The 17965-nt window shown below is 40.5% G+C and overlaps 1 protein-coding gene across 1 annotated transcript; it reads left to right on the top strand.

Annotated features, from left to right (window-relative positions):
- Positions 1 to 8147: 8147 nt before the first annotated feature.
- On the top strand, positions 8148 to 13441 carry LOC311121451 (class I histocompatibility antigen, F10 alpha chain-like). The gene is made up of 6 exons (XM_084157964.1): positions 8148 to 8350; positions 9923 to 10195; positions 10328 to 10621; positions 10737 to 11021; positions 11219 to 11329; positions 12427 to 13441. The coding sequence occupies exons 1-6, from the start codon at positions 8281 to 8283 to the stop codon at positions 12432 to 12434; spliced, it is 1041 nt and encodes a 346-aa protein (XP_084014090.1). The 5' UTR covers positions 8148 to 8280; the 3' UTR covers positions 12435 to 13441.
- Positions 13442 to 17965: the final 4524 nt, after the last annotated feature.

The raw sequence follows: 17965 nt of genomic DNA, 5'->3' as shown, positions 1-17965 counted from the left end.
GAAGAGTTTGTACTTCACCTACCATTGGACCACCTCTGATCAGAGGCAGCTATTTACCAAATAACCAGCTGTCTGGCACCAGAGGTGTTCTGGTTGTTCAAGTTCCATCTGTCTCTGGACAGTGCTTCATGTAATTTGTTCCCCAGGTGATATTCCAGACAACACCCACTGTTACCACAAAAGCTTCATCCGTGACCATACCCACCCACAGAATGCGCCGTGCCTACAAAAGGAAAGTCAGTAGCAACACATGCCAAAAAATTTGGCCAGTTCAGAACCTAGCAGACTGGGCACAGCCAATGTAAAGGGACTGTTTACTGCCCACAAGCAGAGACTCTCCAGAGAGGAGTGGTTGAAGACAGAGCTCAGGCAGCAGCAATATTTATGCCACATCATTTAATTGACAACTCCGTTGTGTCCTCCTCCCAGAGTGCGAAGAGCCTTGGCGTGACCCTGGACAACACCCTGTCGTTCTCCGCTAACATCAAGGCGGTGACCCGATCCTGCAGGTTCATGCTCTACAACATTCGGAGAGTACGACCCTGCCTTACACAGGAAGCGGCACAGGTCCTAATCCAGGCACTTGTCATCTCCCGTCTGGATTACTGCAACTCGCTGTTGGCTGGGCTCCCTGCCTGTGCCATTAAACCCCTACAACTCATCCAGAATGCCGCAGCCCGTCTGGTGTTCAACCTTCCCAAGTTCTCTCACGTCACCCCGCTCCTCCGCACACTCCACTGGCTTCCAGTTGAAGCTCGCATCTGTTACAAGACCATGGTGCTTGCCTATGGAGCTGTGAGGGGATCGGCACCTCTGTACCTTCAGGCTCTGATCAGTCCCTACACCCAAACGAGGGCATTGCGTTCATCCACCTCTGGCCTGCTGGCTCCCCTTCCTCTGCGGAAGCATAGTTCCCGCTCAGCCCAGTCAAAACTGTTCGCTGCTCTGGCACCCCAATGGTGGAACAAGCTCCCTCCCTTAAAAATAAAAACAAAAAACAAAACAAAACATATTGTAAAGTGGTTATCCCACTGGCTATAGGGTGAATGCACCAATTTGTAAGTCGCTCTGGATAAGAGCGTCTGCTAAATGACGTAAATGTAAATGTAAATGTAAATGTAAAACATTACCATGTGTTTTAACTCTTAAGTATTGCATTGTCCATGTGTCTCTTTTTATTGTAGCCTATTGCTGGGTTTTGGCAACTTGGCCAGGCAGTTATTGTAAATAAAAACTGGGTCCAAGAGATAAATCATTAAGCTGTGGTAACTGCAGAAAAAGCTTCAATCACAAGGTGCCCCTGAATGATACTCACACAATGTTATCCAATTAACAATTCCTGGTCAGTTGTTTTGGAATGTCTCTCAGGGTGATGGAGAAAAAAATGGTCAGACTGATGTTATTGATAACATTAAAGAATAGTATATACATTCCAGAAGAGGTCTGCTTGTATTTGTCTAAGAGTATTTCCCATCCATTTTCACCTAATGCTGTTCATTAATGATGTACAATAGACTCCTGTAAAGTGCAAACTCTTCATGTGGAATGCAGTTGTTCAGTTCCAATTAAATTACATTACATTCAATTGCTTCTGATAAACATCCATCCATTATTTCAGTTCAGGCAAAATAATTATCCTTTGTTTGATTTATTTGACCATTTAAAAACACACTACAACCACACCTGGATACAATGCATTTAAAGTCATTGAGGATCACAACCGCAGACCATGTGTAACCACGCCAGCCTAGGACCTCCTCATCCGGCTTCTTCACCTGAGGAGGGGTGGGGTGGTATTTCTGTCTATAATAAAGCCCTTTTGTGGGGGAAAAACAAATTCTGATTGGCTGAGCCTGGCTCCCCAGTGGGTGGGCCTGGCTTCCAAGTGGGTGGGCCTATGCCATCCAAGGTCCACCCATGAATGCACCCCTGCCCAGATTAGGGCCTAATTTATTTATTTCAATTGACTGATTTCCTTATATGAACTGTAACTCAGTAAAATCTTTTCGAAATTGTTCAATCTTGCGTTTATATTTTGTTCAGTATATAATAATGCTATGGTAAATGTAAGCGTTTTATGATTATTCCTCGCGACTACTTTTTTTGTTCCACGGTTTGTCATGGTTCACTGCGCCACTCGGGTCATGGGCTCCCGAGTGGCGCAGTGGTCTAAGGCACTGCATCTCAGTGCTTGAGGTGTCACTACAGACCCCCTGGTTCGATTCCATGCTGTATCACAACCGGCTGTGATTGTGAGTCCCATAGGGCGGCGCACAATTGGCCCATCGTCGTTTGTGATGATATTGTACACAGTGAGTGCCAGGAAATCTGTGCGCAAGATCAAGTAACCCAATCCCACCCCAAATATGTGTCACGACTTCCGCCGAGGCTGCCCCCCCTCCTGGTTCGGGCAGGCTTCGGCATTTGTCGTCACCAGAGTACTAGCTACTGCCGATCCGATTCTCATCACTCCACTTGTCATGTCTTGTCAATCACACACACCTGGTGCTCATTCCCCTAATTAGTATGTGTATAAGTGTTCCCCTTGTCTTTGTGAGTGATTGTTTGTTGTGAGAGCGTGTAGCTCGGTTGAGCTACATTTCACTGTGTTATTGCCAAGGTGGATGTTTTCCCTTGTATAGTTTCGTTTGACGCTTGAGGCGTTTGATTTATGCAAACGGATTAATCTCTGGACTTCAGTATTTCACCTCCTGTGCCTGACTCCTTCATTCACACCTTGTCACAATATGACAATATGAGGTCTTTAATAAATGGGCTATATTAACTAATGGAAGTGTAGGTAGTCTTTTATTTACTCGTTGTCTAAAAGCATTTTTCAACAGATCAGATAGCTGAAGTAAACACCTATCAGTCAAATCTGAGAAGTCGTACCTTACTAGAATGCTTTTAACAGACCAGGTTTAGTTAGGATCATGTTACAATCCTCTTAGGCATGCTCTGGAACTTTGGCAATTAGTAAGTCTTTTTTAAACCTCCTGCTTTGGGCTGGATGTTTCAATGTGTAGTTCATACATACATAATCTATGAGCAGAATTACTGTCTTACCTTAATTGGCCACAAAATCCCTAGTTTGAAAGCGACTGTTTTCTGGAAGCTGTGCAGCACCATTTCCCCCACATGGGCCAGCCCCCTAGCAATTCGAGTTTCAGCCAATGAGCTTCAGCCCCTCACCATTTGAGTAACAGCTAGCAAGATGCACACACAACAGAGCGAGAGAGGGAGCACATATCTGCACATATGTGACATAACAAGCAATTTTCAGGGACCACTTTTGGCTCGTTAGCACTACTTTCAGAACTACTGGCTAAAAAGTATACAAAAGTACCGGAGAACGTCTTTAAAATGAGAATTTACTAAGCAGGCAGGACTGTCCTCTGTGAGGATAACAGCTCTGTTTAGTAATTAATGTAATCTATAGTATGGTTGTGACCTCAATAAACTACTTATGATTGCATAATACCAATTACCCAATGCCCAAAAGACAGGATATTGTGTAGACACACAACAACACCAGAAAATGACATGAACTTGGATACCAATATACCGATAAGAAAACATAAACAAATACATCCAACTACCCACATAAAAATAGGATTTATACATGGCAAACAGAAAGCAAAAGAGAAGTTATCTTTCGTGTTGGAATTTCAGCCATTGTTGATGTTGTATGATCATTATAGAAGTCTGGTTGTATGATGTTTTTACTTGAATCGTTCAATTGAGAAAAGTGACTGATCCGGAGTATTTATGAATTATGTCTATAAGGATTGGGATTTTGTCAGGAACTGGACAATGGAATTCTTTCAGGTGTGTCTGTGTCCTCCCCGTGAGATTACCTTAATGACTGAGACCTTGACGAGGTTTCTTCAAATCCTAATGAATCACTTCACAATCAAGCACAATAATTGGGCACTTTAGAGTCCATCAATTAAGTAAGACCTGTTTCCAAGCCAGAAGAATGTAGATGTCAGAGTTGCGTTACACTTGTGCATCAAGGGCCCGATTAACCAATTAGGGACAGAGGACACGATGCTGTCAGCTGATAAACTCTTTTAATGTATGGGGTATTTAAAGGGTCAGGGGGATGTCAAGGTAGAAACACTGAAAACTCTACAAGGTAAGCCAATGGATATATCAATGCTTATGTGGTTGGTATTAGGTGTCGATGTTGATATTCAGTTTATTTCTGTGTACTAATATGTACAGCAGCTACATATGATTCAGTGCTTACATAGTAAATGGTTCTAAGTAAACACCTGCAGAAATCTTCATGTTAGGTATGCATTTTGTGTGCTGCTAGATATCATGTCCTATCTTATCTAACACACTTAGTGCTATTTCAGGGTAAAATCATATTTCTGTGTGGGAAGGAGGAATGCTGTGTTATGAAGTTTATCTTATTTGTTGCCCCACACAGTACATGTTTTCTTATTCTTGAATAGGGCCCTAAGAATCAGGGCTTCCAAATATCTGGATAGGTTTGCAATTTATGATGTGTTTTGTTACTTGTTATGACTTGTGTTTTGTTTGTGGGACCTAAACAAATAAACAAACGTGTGTAAAATTGCAGAGGGGGGATCTGGAGAGGAGGCCGCTGGGTCCCTTCCCCGGCCACCCTATGGACACTGCACTACCGAGAGGGTGGAGAAGAGGAAGGAGAGGGGGGAGGAAACAGGAACAAGGCTCTTACGTACATCGCCGGCGGGCTTCAGGCTTTCAACAGAGAGAAGGGAGGCACTCGAATGGAGGGGTCGGGAAAAAGAGGAGGCACTCGGACTACTGGAGTGTGGGGAACTTGGAAAAGGGTAAGGTAGAGGGCTGGAGGATGAATTGATGATGAAGGGAGGACTGAGTTGACAGTAGAGATGTACTGATTGACACCTATGTCAGAGCAATCAGTCATGACATTATGATGAGATACAGTGGGGAAAAAATGTATTTAGTCAGCCACCAATTGTGCAAGTTCTCCCACTTAAAAAGATGACAGAGGCCTGTAATTTTCATCATAGGTACACGTCAACTATGACAGACAAAATGAGAAAAAAAATCCAGAAAATCACATTGTAGGATTTTTTATGATTTTATTTACAAATTATGGTGGAAAATAAGTATTTGGTCAATAACAAAAGTTTCTCAATACTTTGTTATAAACCCTTTGTTGGCAATGACACAGGTCAAACGTTTTCTGTAAGTCTTCACAAGGTTTTCACACACTGTTGCTGGTATTTTGGCTCATTCCTCCATGCAGATCTCCTCTAGAGCAGTGATGTTTTGGGGCTGTCGCTGGGCAACACGGACTTTCAACTCCCTCCAAAGATTTTCTATGGGGTTGAGATCTGGAGACTGGCTAGGCCACTCCAGGACCTTGAAATGCTTATTACGAAGCCACTCCTTCGTTGTCCGGGCGGTGTGTTTGGGATCATTGTCATGCTGAAAGACCCAGCCACGTTTCATCTTCAATGCCCTTGCTGATGGAAGGAGGTTTTCACTCAAAATCTCACGATACATGGCCCCATTCATTCTTTCCTTTACACGGATCAGTCGTCCTGTTCCCTTTGCAGAAAAACAGCCCCAAAGAATGATGTTTCCACCCCCATGCTTCACAGTAGGTATGGTGTTCTTTGGATGCAACTCAGCATTCTTTGTCCTCCAAACACAACGAGTTGAGTTTTTACCAAAAAGTTATATTTTGGTTTCATCTGACCATATGACATTCTCCCAATCCTCTTCTGGATCATCCAAATGCACTCTAGCAAACTTCAGACGGGCCTGGACATGTACTGGCTTAAGCAGGGGGACACGTCTGGCACTGCAGGATTTGAGTCCCTGGCGGCGTAGTGTGTTACTGATGGTAGGCTTTGTTACTTTGGTCCCAGCTCTCTGCAGGTCATTCACTAGGTCCCCCCGTGTGGTTCTGGGATTTTTGCTCACCGTTCTTGTGATCATTTTGACCCCACGGGGTGAGATCTTGCGTGGAGCCCCAGATCGAGGGAGATTATCAGTGGTCTTGTATGTCTTCCATTTCCTAATAATTGCTCCCACAAGCTGCTTACCTATTGCAGATTCAGTCTTCCCAGCCTGGTGCAGGTCTACAATTTTGTTTCTGGTGTCCTTTGACAGCTCTTTGGTCTTGGCCATAGTGGAGTTTGGAGTGTGACTATTTGAGGTTGTGGACAGGTGTCTTTTATATTGATAACAAGTTCAAACAGGTGCCATTAATACAGGTAACGAGTGGAGGACAGAGGAGCCTCTTAAAGAAGAAGTTATAGGTCTGTGAGAGCCAGAAATCTTGCTTGTTTGTAGGTGACCAAATACTTATTTTCCACCATAATTTGCAAATAAATTCATTAAAAATCCTACAATGTGATTTTCTGGATTTTATTTTCTCAATTTGTCATAGTTGACGTGTACCTATGATGAAAATTACAGGCTTCTCTCATCTTTTTAAGTGGGAGAACTTGCACAATTGGTGGCTGACTAAATACTTTTTTCCCCCACTGTATGTATCATCAGAGAAAAATAGACTTACAGACCGATAAACAGAAAGTTTACCAAGTGGTCAGAAAAAGTCTGTCAATGTAAAATTCAAATTATCATTATTGTTACATAATACAATTATTGAGGGTATGTGAATGTTTATTTCATGTTGTGCATGAAATAAGTTATCCATTCCTATCTACAGTGAAAAATCAGCCTTTTAATTTTTTTTTTCAAATTGCAATAAAATAACAAATGAACATAGGACATCACTACAAGTATATTTTCTCTTAAGAAACATAAAATAACATTAAAGTAAAGCAAATAAACAATAAATAAAATCACTACACATGAATTGTCAGTGACAACAGTTTCAAAAGTTTAAGTACCTCAAATAAAATAAAGAGAATAAGGTCAGGTGTTACCATTGTGTAGACCTATGATAGAGTTGTAACAACACATTTAATTGTAATTGACTTATTGTAGAGATTTTATTAAATATTTGATTTCAAGTAAAAATATGTTGTGATATTTTCATAGCCTTATATTTTTCATATATTTTTCATATACCATATTTTTCTTCACTATGACGCCACAGGCTACAGCCACGGAAACCTCCCACGCTCTATTTTACCTGACAACAGCTAGGTTTATTTCAGCCCTCGAAAATCATTGGATAGAAATACTCATCAAATGGCAAAGAATGCAATGCAACGCTTTTTGAACACACCAACTGTGTTTTTGCGCAAAATAGTATGCAGTATCATCTAGAAATGTGTGCAACAAAAGTTCAACATTCACCTTCTGCTACCGTTTCTGTCAACCCATTTACTCATAAGGTTTGACGCATACGTTCGATAAATCCAAGGTATGCACCTCACAGAACGCACTGCAACTGTCTCCGCAACGCAATGCTGCAAGGTAGACGCAGCGTTCTATTGGAAATTAATGTATTTATTGTGTACCAAAAAGCCAAACACAATCGGTGTGTCCGTTGCATGACAATTTGGCAGACTTGATACAAAATATTGTGTAGTGATGTAATTCTTCTCTGGATCATTCTGAAACCTTGCACACAAACTGCTTCCATCTGGTGGACAATGGATTTTGGTGGCAGCAACTGGACGGTTTGAAACCACAAAATATATATAAAACAAAAAAAAAAAAAAAAATCCATACTTAATAGTGATACTAACTTACTCCACCCTAATGAAAATAGTACATTGCCAAAACAAAACTCCCATTTCTTCCTTCTTTTAAATCTCCATATCTCCCTTCTCAGGCTCTAGGACCTGAGATGGTGATACGGCTTTAGCCAATATTCCATGTAGCTCAACTGGTAGAGCACTGCGTTTGTAACGCCAAGATAGTGGGTTCGATCCCCGGGACCACCCATACACAAAAATGTATGCACGCATGACTGTAAGTCGCTTTGGATAAAAGCGTCTGCTAAATGGCTTATTATTATTATTATTACAAAAGAAAATCCTGTAGCTCAGTTGGTACAGCATGGCGCTTGCAACGCCAGGGTTGTGGGTTCGTTTCCCACGGTGGGACAGTATGAAAATGTATGCACTCACTAACTGTAAGTCGCTCTGGATAAGAGCGTCTGCTAAATGACTATGAAAAAAAAAAAAAAAAAGTACTCCGCCATAAAACCCACAGAAGAAGAAGAGGAAGCAGCAGCAACTCATCAGACATTTGTGAAGGAGCTTTCCATCGACATTTACTTTTAAAAATAGGGATATAGCTTAAGAAAACAGCTGTAGTTTAATTAACAAGATGTATAGACCTAATTTGATGGTTTTTGTTTTATATTTTTCATTAGAATGTATTTGCCAGAGCCAAAGCGGTAAGTACTCGACTATCAAAAGTGAAAGTAAAAGTTTACATCCAGGCTTGCCAAAAAAATTATACAAAATAATACTTTTAAAATCGCTATATAAACTGCTGCGGCCTATTAGCATAATAGTCTACTTGTTTAAATTGCATTATAGCATTTGTAGTGGACCTTTATGCGCGTTTCTCCATCCATTGTATCGATTACCGGAAAGCTATTGCGCACTTACAGGCCAGCACAAGAACAAGAACACACATATTTTTACTCTGCTTGGAATAACCAGGCATAGCGTCGTCTACTTATTTTTTATTATCACAAAGTAAAACAAGTGCAAGAAGATTTAATATGTTTGTAATGTGTTTGCAATTTTACAGTAGCCTATATACTGATAATGACTTCTGTAATTTTACACACATTTGTTTATTTGTTTAGCAGCAGCTACTCTTCCTGGGGCCCACAAACAAAACACAAGTCATAACAAGTAACAAAACACTTACACACTCACTGATAGACAAGGACAGTCACACAAATTTAAAATACGATATACAAACAATACAACAACAAAACAATACGTGTACAAAGGAAAGACATAATGATTTATATTCTTTATGGTAGTGAATCTGGGGGATAGCCCCAACCGGTACTCAAACCTGGATCAAGCGACTGTCAAGCCAACACCTTAATCGTTTCACCAAGAGGTCCGAAGTTCTTGATGAGGTCGGTAGGTGTTGGGTTAAGGTCACTACATTACCACCTTAATTCAGGCGAGCGTGTCCCCACACTTCTCTTTACCAAGTCCCTCTCCGATGACCTCACGGGCCACATCCCATTTCTGACACCAATGTAGCAAATTCACAGGGTAGCCCGGACCGGGACTCAAACCCAGTTCCAGCGACTGTCAAGCCAACACCTTAATCATTATATCAAGAGTTCCAAAGCTCTTCATGAGGTCGGTAGGTGTTAGGTTAAAGGGATAGTTCAGGATTTTGTCAATGAATCCCTTTATCTACTACCCCAGAGTCAGATGAACTCGTGGATACTATTTTTAGGTATCTGCGTCCAGTATGAAGGAAGTTAGAGGTACTTTTGAGAGCCAACGCTAACTAGCTGTACCCATAGACTGTTAGTCATTGCGCTAATGCTAGTTAGAGGTAAATTCACAAGCCAATGCTAACTTCCTTCATACTGGACAGAGAGACATAAAAATGGTATCCATGAGTTCATCTGACTCTGGAATTAGATAAAGGGCCTCATTGCCAAAATCCAAAGTATCCTTTTAATATATTAATATGAAATAGGTTGATTTATAAGTTGCAGAATGTGTCCCACTTCTCACTAATGCACTAGTGTGGGCTTATTTGTTATTGATATGTTACCTACCATTTAGACAACATCATGCAAGGTCTCTTTGACACTATTAATTGACTACATTATTTTGTTGGCCGTTACAGACCTACAGTGTGATAGAGATAAATATTTGACATACAGTAATTTCCTGTTCATGTTTTACAGCGTTGTCTGAGTAACATGGAGAGAAGGCAAATTCCGATAAATTATCTTAATGTAAAAAGTTTTCCCCTACAGCCATCTACTCCCTGAATTACATCTACACTGCCCTGTCAAAGCCAGTAGAATTGCCTGGTATCCATGAGTTCACTGCCATGGGCCTGATTAATAACAAACAGATCGACTACTATGACAGTGTGGCAAAGAAGAAGATTCCCAAACAGGACTGGATGAGGGAGAAGCTGCCTGCAGACTACTGGGAAAAAGGCACTCAGTCACGCAAGAGCAAGGAGCAGTGGTTCAAAGTTAACGTCAACATCCTGATGGACCGCATGAAGCACAACAACACTGGTGAGGGACCACACCTGAAATGTGTCCTACGCTCACCGTTAATCTTTTAAAATTGTGGGTCATTAGTTATCTATGTATATTGCCATAGAGGCATCATTCACCTTCTTTTTCATTGTTTATTTTTTGTTTCAGATGTCCATATCCTTCAGTGGAAGCATGGCTGTGAGACTGACCAACAGCCAGACGGCACATTGAAATTCATAAAGGGCATTGACCAATACAGCTACGATGGTGACGACTTCCTGGCCTTCGATGATGCCACTATGCAGTGGGTGGCCCCAGTTGATCAAGCTCTGCCGACTAAGAGGAAGTGGGACGGGGTGCAGATCCTCAACCAGTACACCAAGGGCTACCTGGAGAAGGAGTGTGTGGACTGGCTGTCTAAATTCATGGAATATGCGGAGAAAGAATTTAGTAGTGCTGATTGTGAGTACTTATGAACCTTAAATAGTATAGCCTAACAAATGGTTAACAAAAAACGACCATTTGTAAATGTGAGATCAGAAATAATATTAATGTTCTCCATTTATTCCCTCTTTAGCCCCTCCAAAGGTATATGCATTTGCTAAAAAGGCCCAAATTGCAGGACATGTCCGACTGACCTGCATGGCCACAGGGTTCTATCCCAAAGATGTGGTTATGCATATTAAGAAGAATGGTGTTCCATTGACCAAAGATGATGGAGTGCTGTCTACAGAAGTCCTACCCAATGATGATGACACCTACCAGATCAGGATGAGTGTGCAGATCCCAGAGGCAGACACAGACGTTTATGAATGCTATGTCAACCACAGAGCATTGAAGGAGCCCATTGTGGAAGAATGGGGTAAAGTATGGTTAATTTGGTTTAGTAGTGTTATTGATGGTTAATTTGGTTTAGTGTTATTGAGACGGGAAACAATCTTAATTTGATCTGAACAGCATACTAACAACAGCTTTGCAAGTGAAGCAGGAACGAAACTGAAATTAGCTTCTGGTTACATATTGTTGCTTTTTATAAAAACTATGCCTTTTGTTTTGCAGATGGAAAATGTTGTGACTGCGGAAGTGTCGTTGGTGGAGTCATTGCGGCAGTCATTATTGGAGTTCTGATCTTGGTGGTCCTGTTTGTTCTGCACAGAAGAGGGAAAATTGGTAGGTCTTGATTTATATCAATGAAACATTTTTTACTTTTTTAAATTTTAAATTTAATTTTCCCATCATAGTGATTCCTGGCTTGAGAACTACAGGTTAGTATCACAGCCTCTCCCTCGGTCTGTATACATGTGATTTATCAACATAATGGTTGAATGTTATGTATAACTTACTTTTGACACTAGTTGTTAGGACAACATTATGTTTTTATATCAAAACAACTAACTGCTCATCCAAATGTAAAGACACCCTATGTAAGAATCAAGCATTTACTGTATTTAGATATATGTTTTGGTTCTGAAAAATACGGCCTATTTTAGACACTCATTCCTATTACATTATCCTCTTCTGAAGAGAATGGTTGCATTAAATACATTGTGTTAAAAGTTACTTTTGAAAGTCACAGATAATTATGTTTTTTCAATTTACTGGAACTTTAGATTGTGTTTTTTCCAGCTACTGGCAATGGAGTGGCCTTTTCTGATTTAGGTTTTGCCGTTCTCAAAAGATGAAGAAAATGGCTGACCCCAATATGAGAGATTTTCTGTGTGATCATTCACCATAGTCCAAAGGTTTCTTTGATTGCTCTATAAGACAAGCAATGTTAGTATGATAATAAACATGCAGTGAAACCTGAGTTACCTTATGTCAGAGAACAGAACAAGGCACTATTATCAATCACATATACACTAAAAAAGCAATTAGAAGAAAATAGCATATTGTTTGGTTACCACACAATCAGCATATTTTCATTATCAAAATGGTTTTATGATATGTCAATCATTATCTCATTTTTGGGGGGCTAGACGTAGGGCTAAATAGAATTACTATATAATCCTTAAGGACAGTTATTTTACAAATGTAATATTTTATTGGTAATTAAAATAAAATAAAAAGCCAAATGGTACAGGTAACCCATAATTAATTTAGATGAAATAGGATTTTGCAGTAATTTAGATGACTGCTTTGTCTGAAATGTGTTGGTTGAGAGTTGTTTTTACATGTCAGTAATAAGTAATCAGTGCAACTACATTATGCACTGTTAACTCATGTTCAATCTAATAATGCACATATTTTCCATGTCTAATTATGTGCAGGTTGCTAGATGACCATTGGTGGCCAAACTTCCTGACCGGACCACGAAGGAACGTCAATTCATTTCATAATTTTATAGTATGGCTATTACTAACGCTTGTTATTCAGTTACATGTTGATGTAGCTCATTCTCTTCAATGGATGTATTCTGTCATATATTTAATTGTTTTACTGTTACAGTGGATGTTACTGTATGGAGAGGCATCTTTAAGGTATTTGTATAGGTCTTCAGGGATTATAACTAGACCTGTACTAGATCAGGGTTATATAAGTCTACAGGTATATGCTGATATGTTTTTATACCTCTGGCCAATCAATGACATACTCATTTTTAAGTAACATTTCAAAAGAGTTGTAGACAAACATTTTAAGTAATATTTTGAGTAACAAAAAAGCACATGTTCTTTACAACACATTTACAGTATGTGTGTTTCGTCAGTGTTTTTACCGGATTGTGTATCTTGTTTTAAGGTCCTGCAAGTATATGTAAAAAGTGTTATGTTGTTTAATATTGTAGAGCATTCTTAATACTTGGGGTATTTGCAATATCATTTGTTATGATTGTTTATTTCAACCTAGGGCCCATTTCAAAACCGTTCACTGGGTTTCCAGGCTAAGACAAAGGTACATTTGAATTAATATGCAGTGGAGTTTCTTTTAATATCACATTGTAAACATTGATGTATGGAGGACACAAGTAATTCCAACATGCAGTCTTGAAGCTCAAGACAAAAATATTTTGTATCTTATGCCAGAAACCTAGTCAGGGGTTTTTAATGAATAGGGCCTCTAGTGTTATGCATGCTACCTCTGGACTAAATGCATTCACCAAAGTATTTCTTTAATTTTGCTTGGCATTGCTGTTACTATTTACTAAACCAGTATTTTACATGACTTAATGCATACATGCCCACGGATGTACACACACAATGTGTATAGTCTGTACTGCTTTTGAAACATCCTGTATGAGTTATTAGTTTTTCTGAAAAAAATACAAAATAAATAATTCAAGCCCTTTTTTTTGCACTTTCTATAATTAAACAATAAGGCCCGAGGAGGTGTGGTATATGGCCAAAATAACACAGCTAAGGGCTGTTCTTAGGCACGACGCAACAGCCGTGGTATATCAAACCTTATAACACAGGTATGACAAAACATTTCTTTACTACGAGAGTTACGTTGGTAACCAGTTTATAATAGCAATAAGGCACCTCGGGGGTTTGTGGTATATGGCCAATATACCACAAACCCCCGTAATTAGAGCAGTAACCAACATAATTACTAACGTAATTAGAGCAGTAAAAAAATGTTTTGTCGTGGGAGGGTTCAAAGTGGTAGGCATGTTGTGTAAATCAAATGATACAAACCCCCCAAAAATCAATTTTGATTCCAGGTTGTAAAGCAACAAAATAGGAAAAATGCCAAGGGGGTGAATACTTTCGCAAGCCACTGTATGGCCCTGGTGTACTCTCTTTTAGAACTATGTCTCCTGAAATGGCAAGCATCCTTACTGTCAAGAATCGAATCAAATTAAATCAAATCCAATTGTATTAATCATATGTACAGAATACAGCGGGGTGTAAACAGTGCAATGAAATACTTACTTGCAAGCTACCTCTCAACATAGCCCTTATGTCATCCCCCCGAAACAAATGCAAATCTCCCGTTATTGTAATGGTGAGAGGTTAGGATGTCTTGGGGGTATGATATTTATGCGTCTGTAACTTTCTCACTCATCGCTATTCACAATTAATCTGGACTATCCGTAATCCATTAATGTAGAAGTGTTTAGAAACTTATTCTATTCTTATTTACAATAAGTGACCTCAAAATGACACAATACATTATTTACCATTCATTTCTATTGGGCACAAAATAATCTGAAACACAAACAAAACAAACAGCAAATGCATCCAACAAGTTTGTAGAGTCTCAAGCTTGATGTAGTCATTGTGTGCTAGGAATATGGGACCAAATAAAAAAATGTTGACTACTTTAATACACATAAATGAATTTGTCCCAATACTTTTGGTCCCCTAAAATGGGGGGACAATGTACAAAAAGTGCTTTAATTTCTAAACGGTTCACCCGATATGGATGAAAATTTTGTTGACAGTCTGCACTTTACCCGCATGGTCATTGTATCATTTCAAATCCAAAGTGTTGGAGTAGTGAGCCAAAAGAACAAAACATTTCACAATCCCAATACTTTTGGAGCTCACTGTATATTGTATTCGGAGAGTACGACCCTGCCTTACACAGGAAGCGGCACAGGTCCTAATCCAGGCACTTGTCATCTCCCGTCTGGATTACTGCAACTCGCTGTTGGCTGGGCTCCCTGCCTGTGCCATTAAACCCCTACAACTCATCCAGAATGCCGCAGCCCGTCTGGTGTTCAACCTTCCCAAGTTCTCTTACGTCACCCCCCTCCTCCGCACACTCCACTGGCTTCCAGTTGAAGCTCGCATCCGTTACAAGACCATGGTGCTTGCCTATGGAGCAGTGAGGGGAACGGCACCTCCGTACCTTCAGGCTCTGATCAGTCCCTACACCCAAACGAGGGCATTGCGTTCATCCACCTCTGGCCTGCTGGCTCCCCTTCCTCTGCGGAAGCATAGTTCCCGCTCAGCCCAGTCAAAACTGTTCGCTGCTCTGGCACCCCAATGGTGGAACAAGCTCCCTCACGACGCCAGGACAGCGGAGTCACTCACCACCTTCCGGAGACATTTGAAACCCCACCTCTTTAAGGAATAACTGGGATAGGATAAAGTAATCCTTCTACCCCCCCCCCCCCCCCAAAAAAATAAAAATAAATAATAATAATTAAAAAATAAGAAATACAATTAATGAAAAACAAAAATATATATATATATATATAAAAAAAAAAAATTTGTAAAGTGGTTATCCCACTGGCTATAGGGTGAATGCACCAATTTGTAAGTCGCTCTGGATAAGAGCGTCTGCTAAATGACGTAAATGTGCCCTTGAGCAAGGCACTTAACCCTAATTGCTCCTGTAAGTCGCTCTGGATAAGAGCGTCTGCTAAATGACAAAAATGTAAATGTAAATGTATTCAAACTCTTTGCTTCTCCTGAGATAGCCGTTGAACATGACTCTCAGTTCCATTACATTACACATAGATTATATATACTGGGTAAAAACGACGAAGAGGTTAGAGCGGCCATTGCAATCTGGGACGCCGTTCTCCGGGTGTCATGACATCCGTAAACTCATGCTGAAAGCTTGTGATATGAATAAACTTATGGTCAAGGTTCAGTATGAGCGGACTCCTTTGTTTATCAGCAATAATTGCCAGCATTGACTCGATACTACAAGCCCCAACGCTCTAAACAACATGTTCAAATTATACACACCTTTATAGGGTTAATGTTACCACATGGCCATATCTCCATGCTATAGCGCGAGTTTTCAGAAAACAGACGGAAGACCGAGTTGACTACCTGTGCTAAAAAGCTATCTGCCTCTCCTAACACCTATGTGTAAACGGAAGACGAGCGCCACAAACATGTTGTCACGAAAAAATAAGGTTGGCTGCAACTGTGTTAAAACAGTAAGTGTATTTTGCATTTGAAATTATTTCGATGTGATTTATGTTTCTAGAACCGTACCGTAATTGAGAATCGATTCACGTTTAGAGTTTAAAGTATTTGGCTGTTTTGGCTGCCAGAGCCAATTCACACTTTAAAAAGAACATTTAAGGTCCTTGGACTAAGGAGTAACGTTAGGCTCCTTTAGTCCATTATTGGGCTACCTCTCAACAGTGAAATATGATAATAGCAACAATAAAAGTAACAACAAAAACATAAGGCAAGTGGTAAACAAATATTAAAAGGTATGAAAGTAGGAGTCAAACAAACAGTAACAATATGTACTATGAAATGTGCTACAGTATGTCAACAAGTAGATAAAGTGAGCAGTACAAGTAAATAGTCCAAAATTATAGCAACAGTTATGGGAGTGAGTAAACATGCATATGCGTGTGCAAGGGCTGCGGCTTTTGTGGAGCGATAGGTAACAATGCTTTGTGGGTGTTCAGAGGCCATGAGAACGGAGCGTGACCAGGTAATCAGCCAAGTCCTGGATCCCACCATAACCTCCGATGTTGTCTGGACCAACAGATTCCTGAAAGAAACATAAAGTAACAAATTAGCCCTTGTATCACTGACATAAATCAACAAAAGAAGCATATAAATCTATTTCCATCAGAAATTCCAAATAAATGTTAATTACTTACATCAGGGTTTATAGAGTCTACCGGCGGGGTGAGAGACTGAACACTGCCTCCATCAGAATGCCCAGCCTGTACAGGAACGTAGGACAGGGGACTGACTGATGGACTGGCGAGCCCAGGTGTGGAGGACAGAGGCCCAGGTGGTGGAGTAGCCGTACAGGAGTGGAGGACAGGGGACTGACTGATGCAGCTGTGGACTGGATGCTGGTAGTGATGGGAATTTTTTTGTGAACTATGGGATAAACAAAGTTAAATCACAGACGTGATGAACACATCGTCGGGATTCTCTGTTGCTAGGCAAGAACTTGAATGGTTCCTTTCACTGGGCTTGGATGTGTGTGTGAAGTGGGGATCTGACCTAGGGTCGAATTGCTCGCTCTTACCTAATCCATGGCTGTTCTACCTTATCAGAGGCTGAAACCAGACTGTTGCCTAATGCATCTCTCCTCAAACAAAGTACAAAGAGCGGCGCCAGAGTTGAACAGAGTTTAGACTAATCATGAGTAATTACAGCATGAAGGGGGAGGAGGAGTTGAGTTTGGGAATGTTTGAATGATTAAGTGTGGACCTGTCATGTCCAACAATCAATCTTTAGGTCAAGGCAGGGAGAGCCGGGGTTGATGAGTGTTTTTGCATGACAAGGGCGTGATTGATTGTAATAATATTGTTTCTAAACTGAATGAAAGTCAAATTTAGCCCTATCATAGACTAAGGAAGTGGGCGGAGCGGTAGAGAGAGGGAAACTGAAGATAATGGTGAGGGAACCTAAGAGGGAGGGGCTTTGAGCTGGGATGTGTGTGAATATGACTATATAGACGGAGAGCGTAGAGGGAGACGGGAGGTGCTCTGCAGATCATCTCGGCTTACGTTACTCTGTGTAATAAAGTCTATCTTAATTCTACAAAAACTCTGGAAGAACTTTGATTTTTAATAAAGTATAGTGATAATTTTCCACATCAGTAGACGGGGTTGCAGTAGGACGAAAGGTGCCAACAAGAGGTAGGGCTGTCTCCAGCACTGGAACTGTCAGGTCCTGAAATTCCACAAGCTCGACAAAGCCCTCATCATCCTCCCCTTGGACATCAGGATCACCTGTCTCCAGTTCCTCAATGGCAGCCATGTAATCCTGCAGCACCAAACCAGTCTGATCAAAGAGGTACTCCAAACCTATCAGCTTCCCTAAAGAAAAAACCCACAACACAAATATATGAGAATACATCGAACTGAGTATGGAATAACTCTATAATAACATTTCTCAAAGAGAAATGTGTTGCTGTTTGTGTTAAATA

This window comes from Coregonus lavaretus (genome assembly GCF_964263955.1).
Source record: "Coregonus lavaretus genome assembly, chromosome: 3".
Taxonomy (NCBI): Eukaryota; Metazoa; Chordata; class Actinopteri; order Salmoniformes; family Salmonidae; genus Coregonus; species Coregonus lavaretus.
This window is presented reverse-complemented; position numbering and strand designations above follow the sequence as displayed.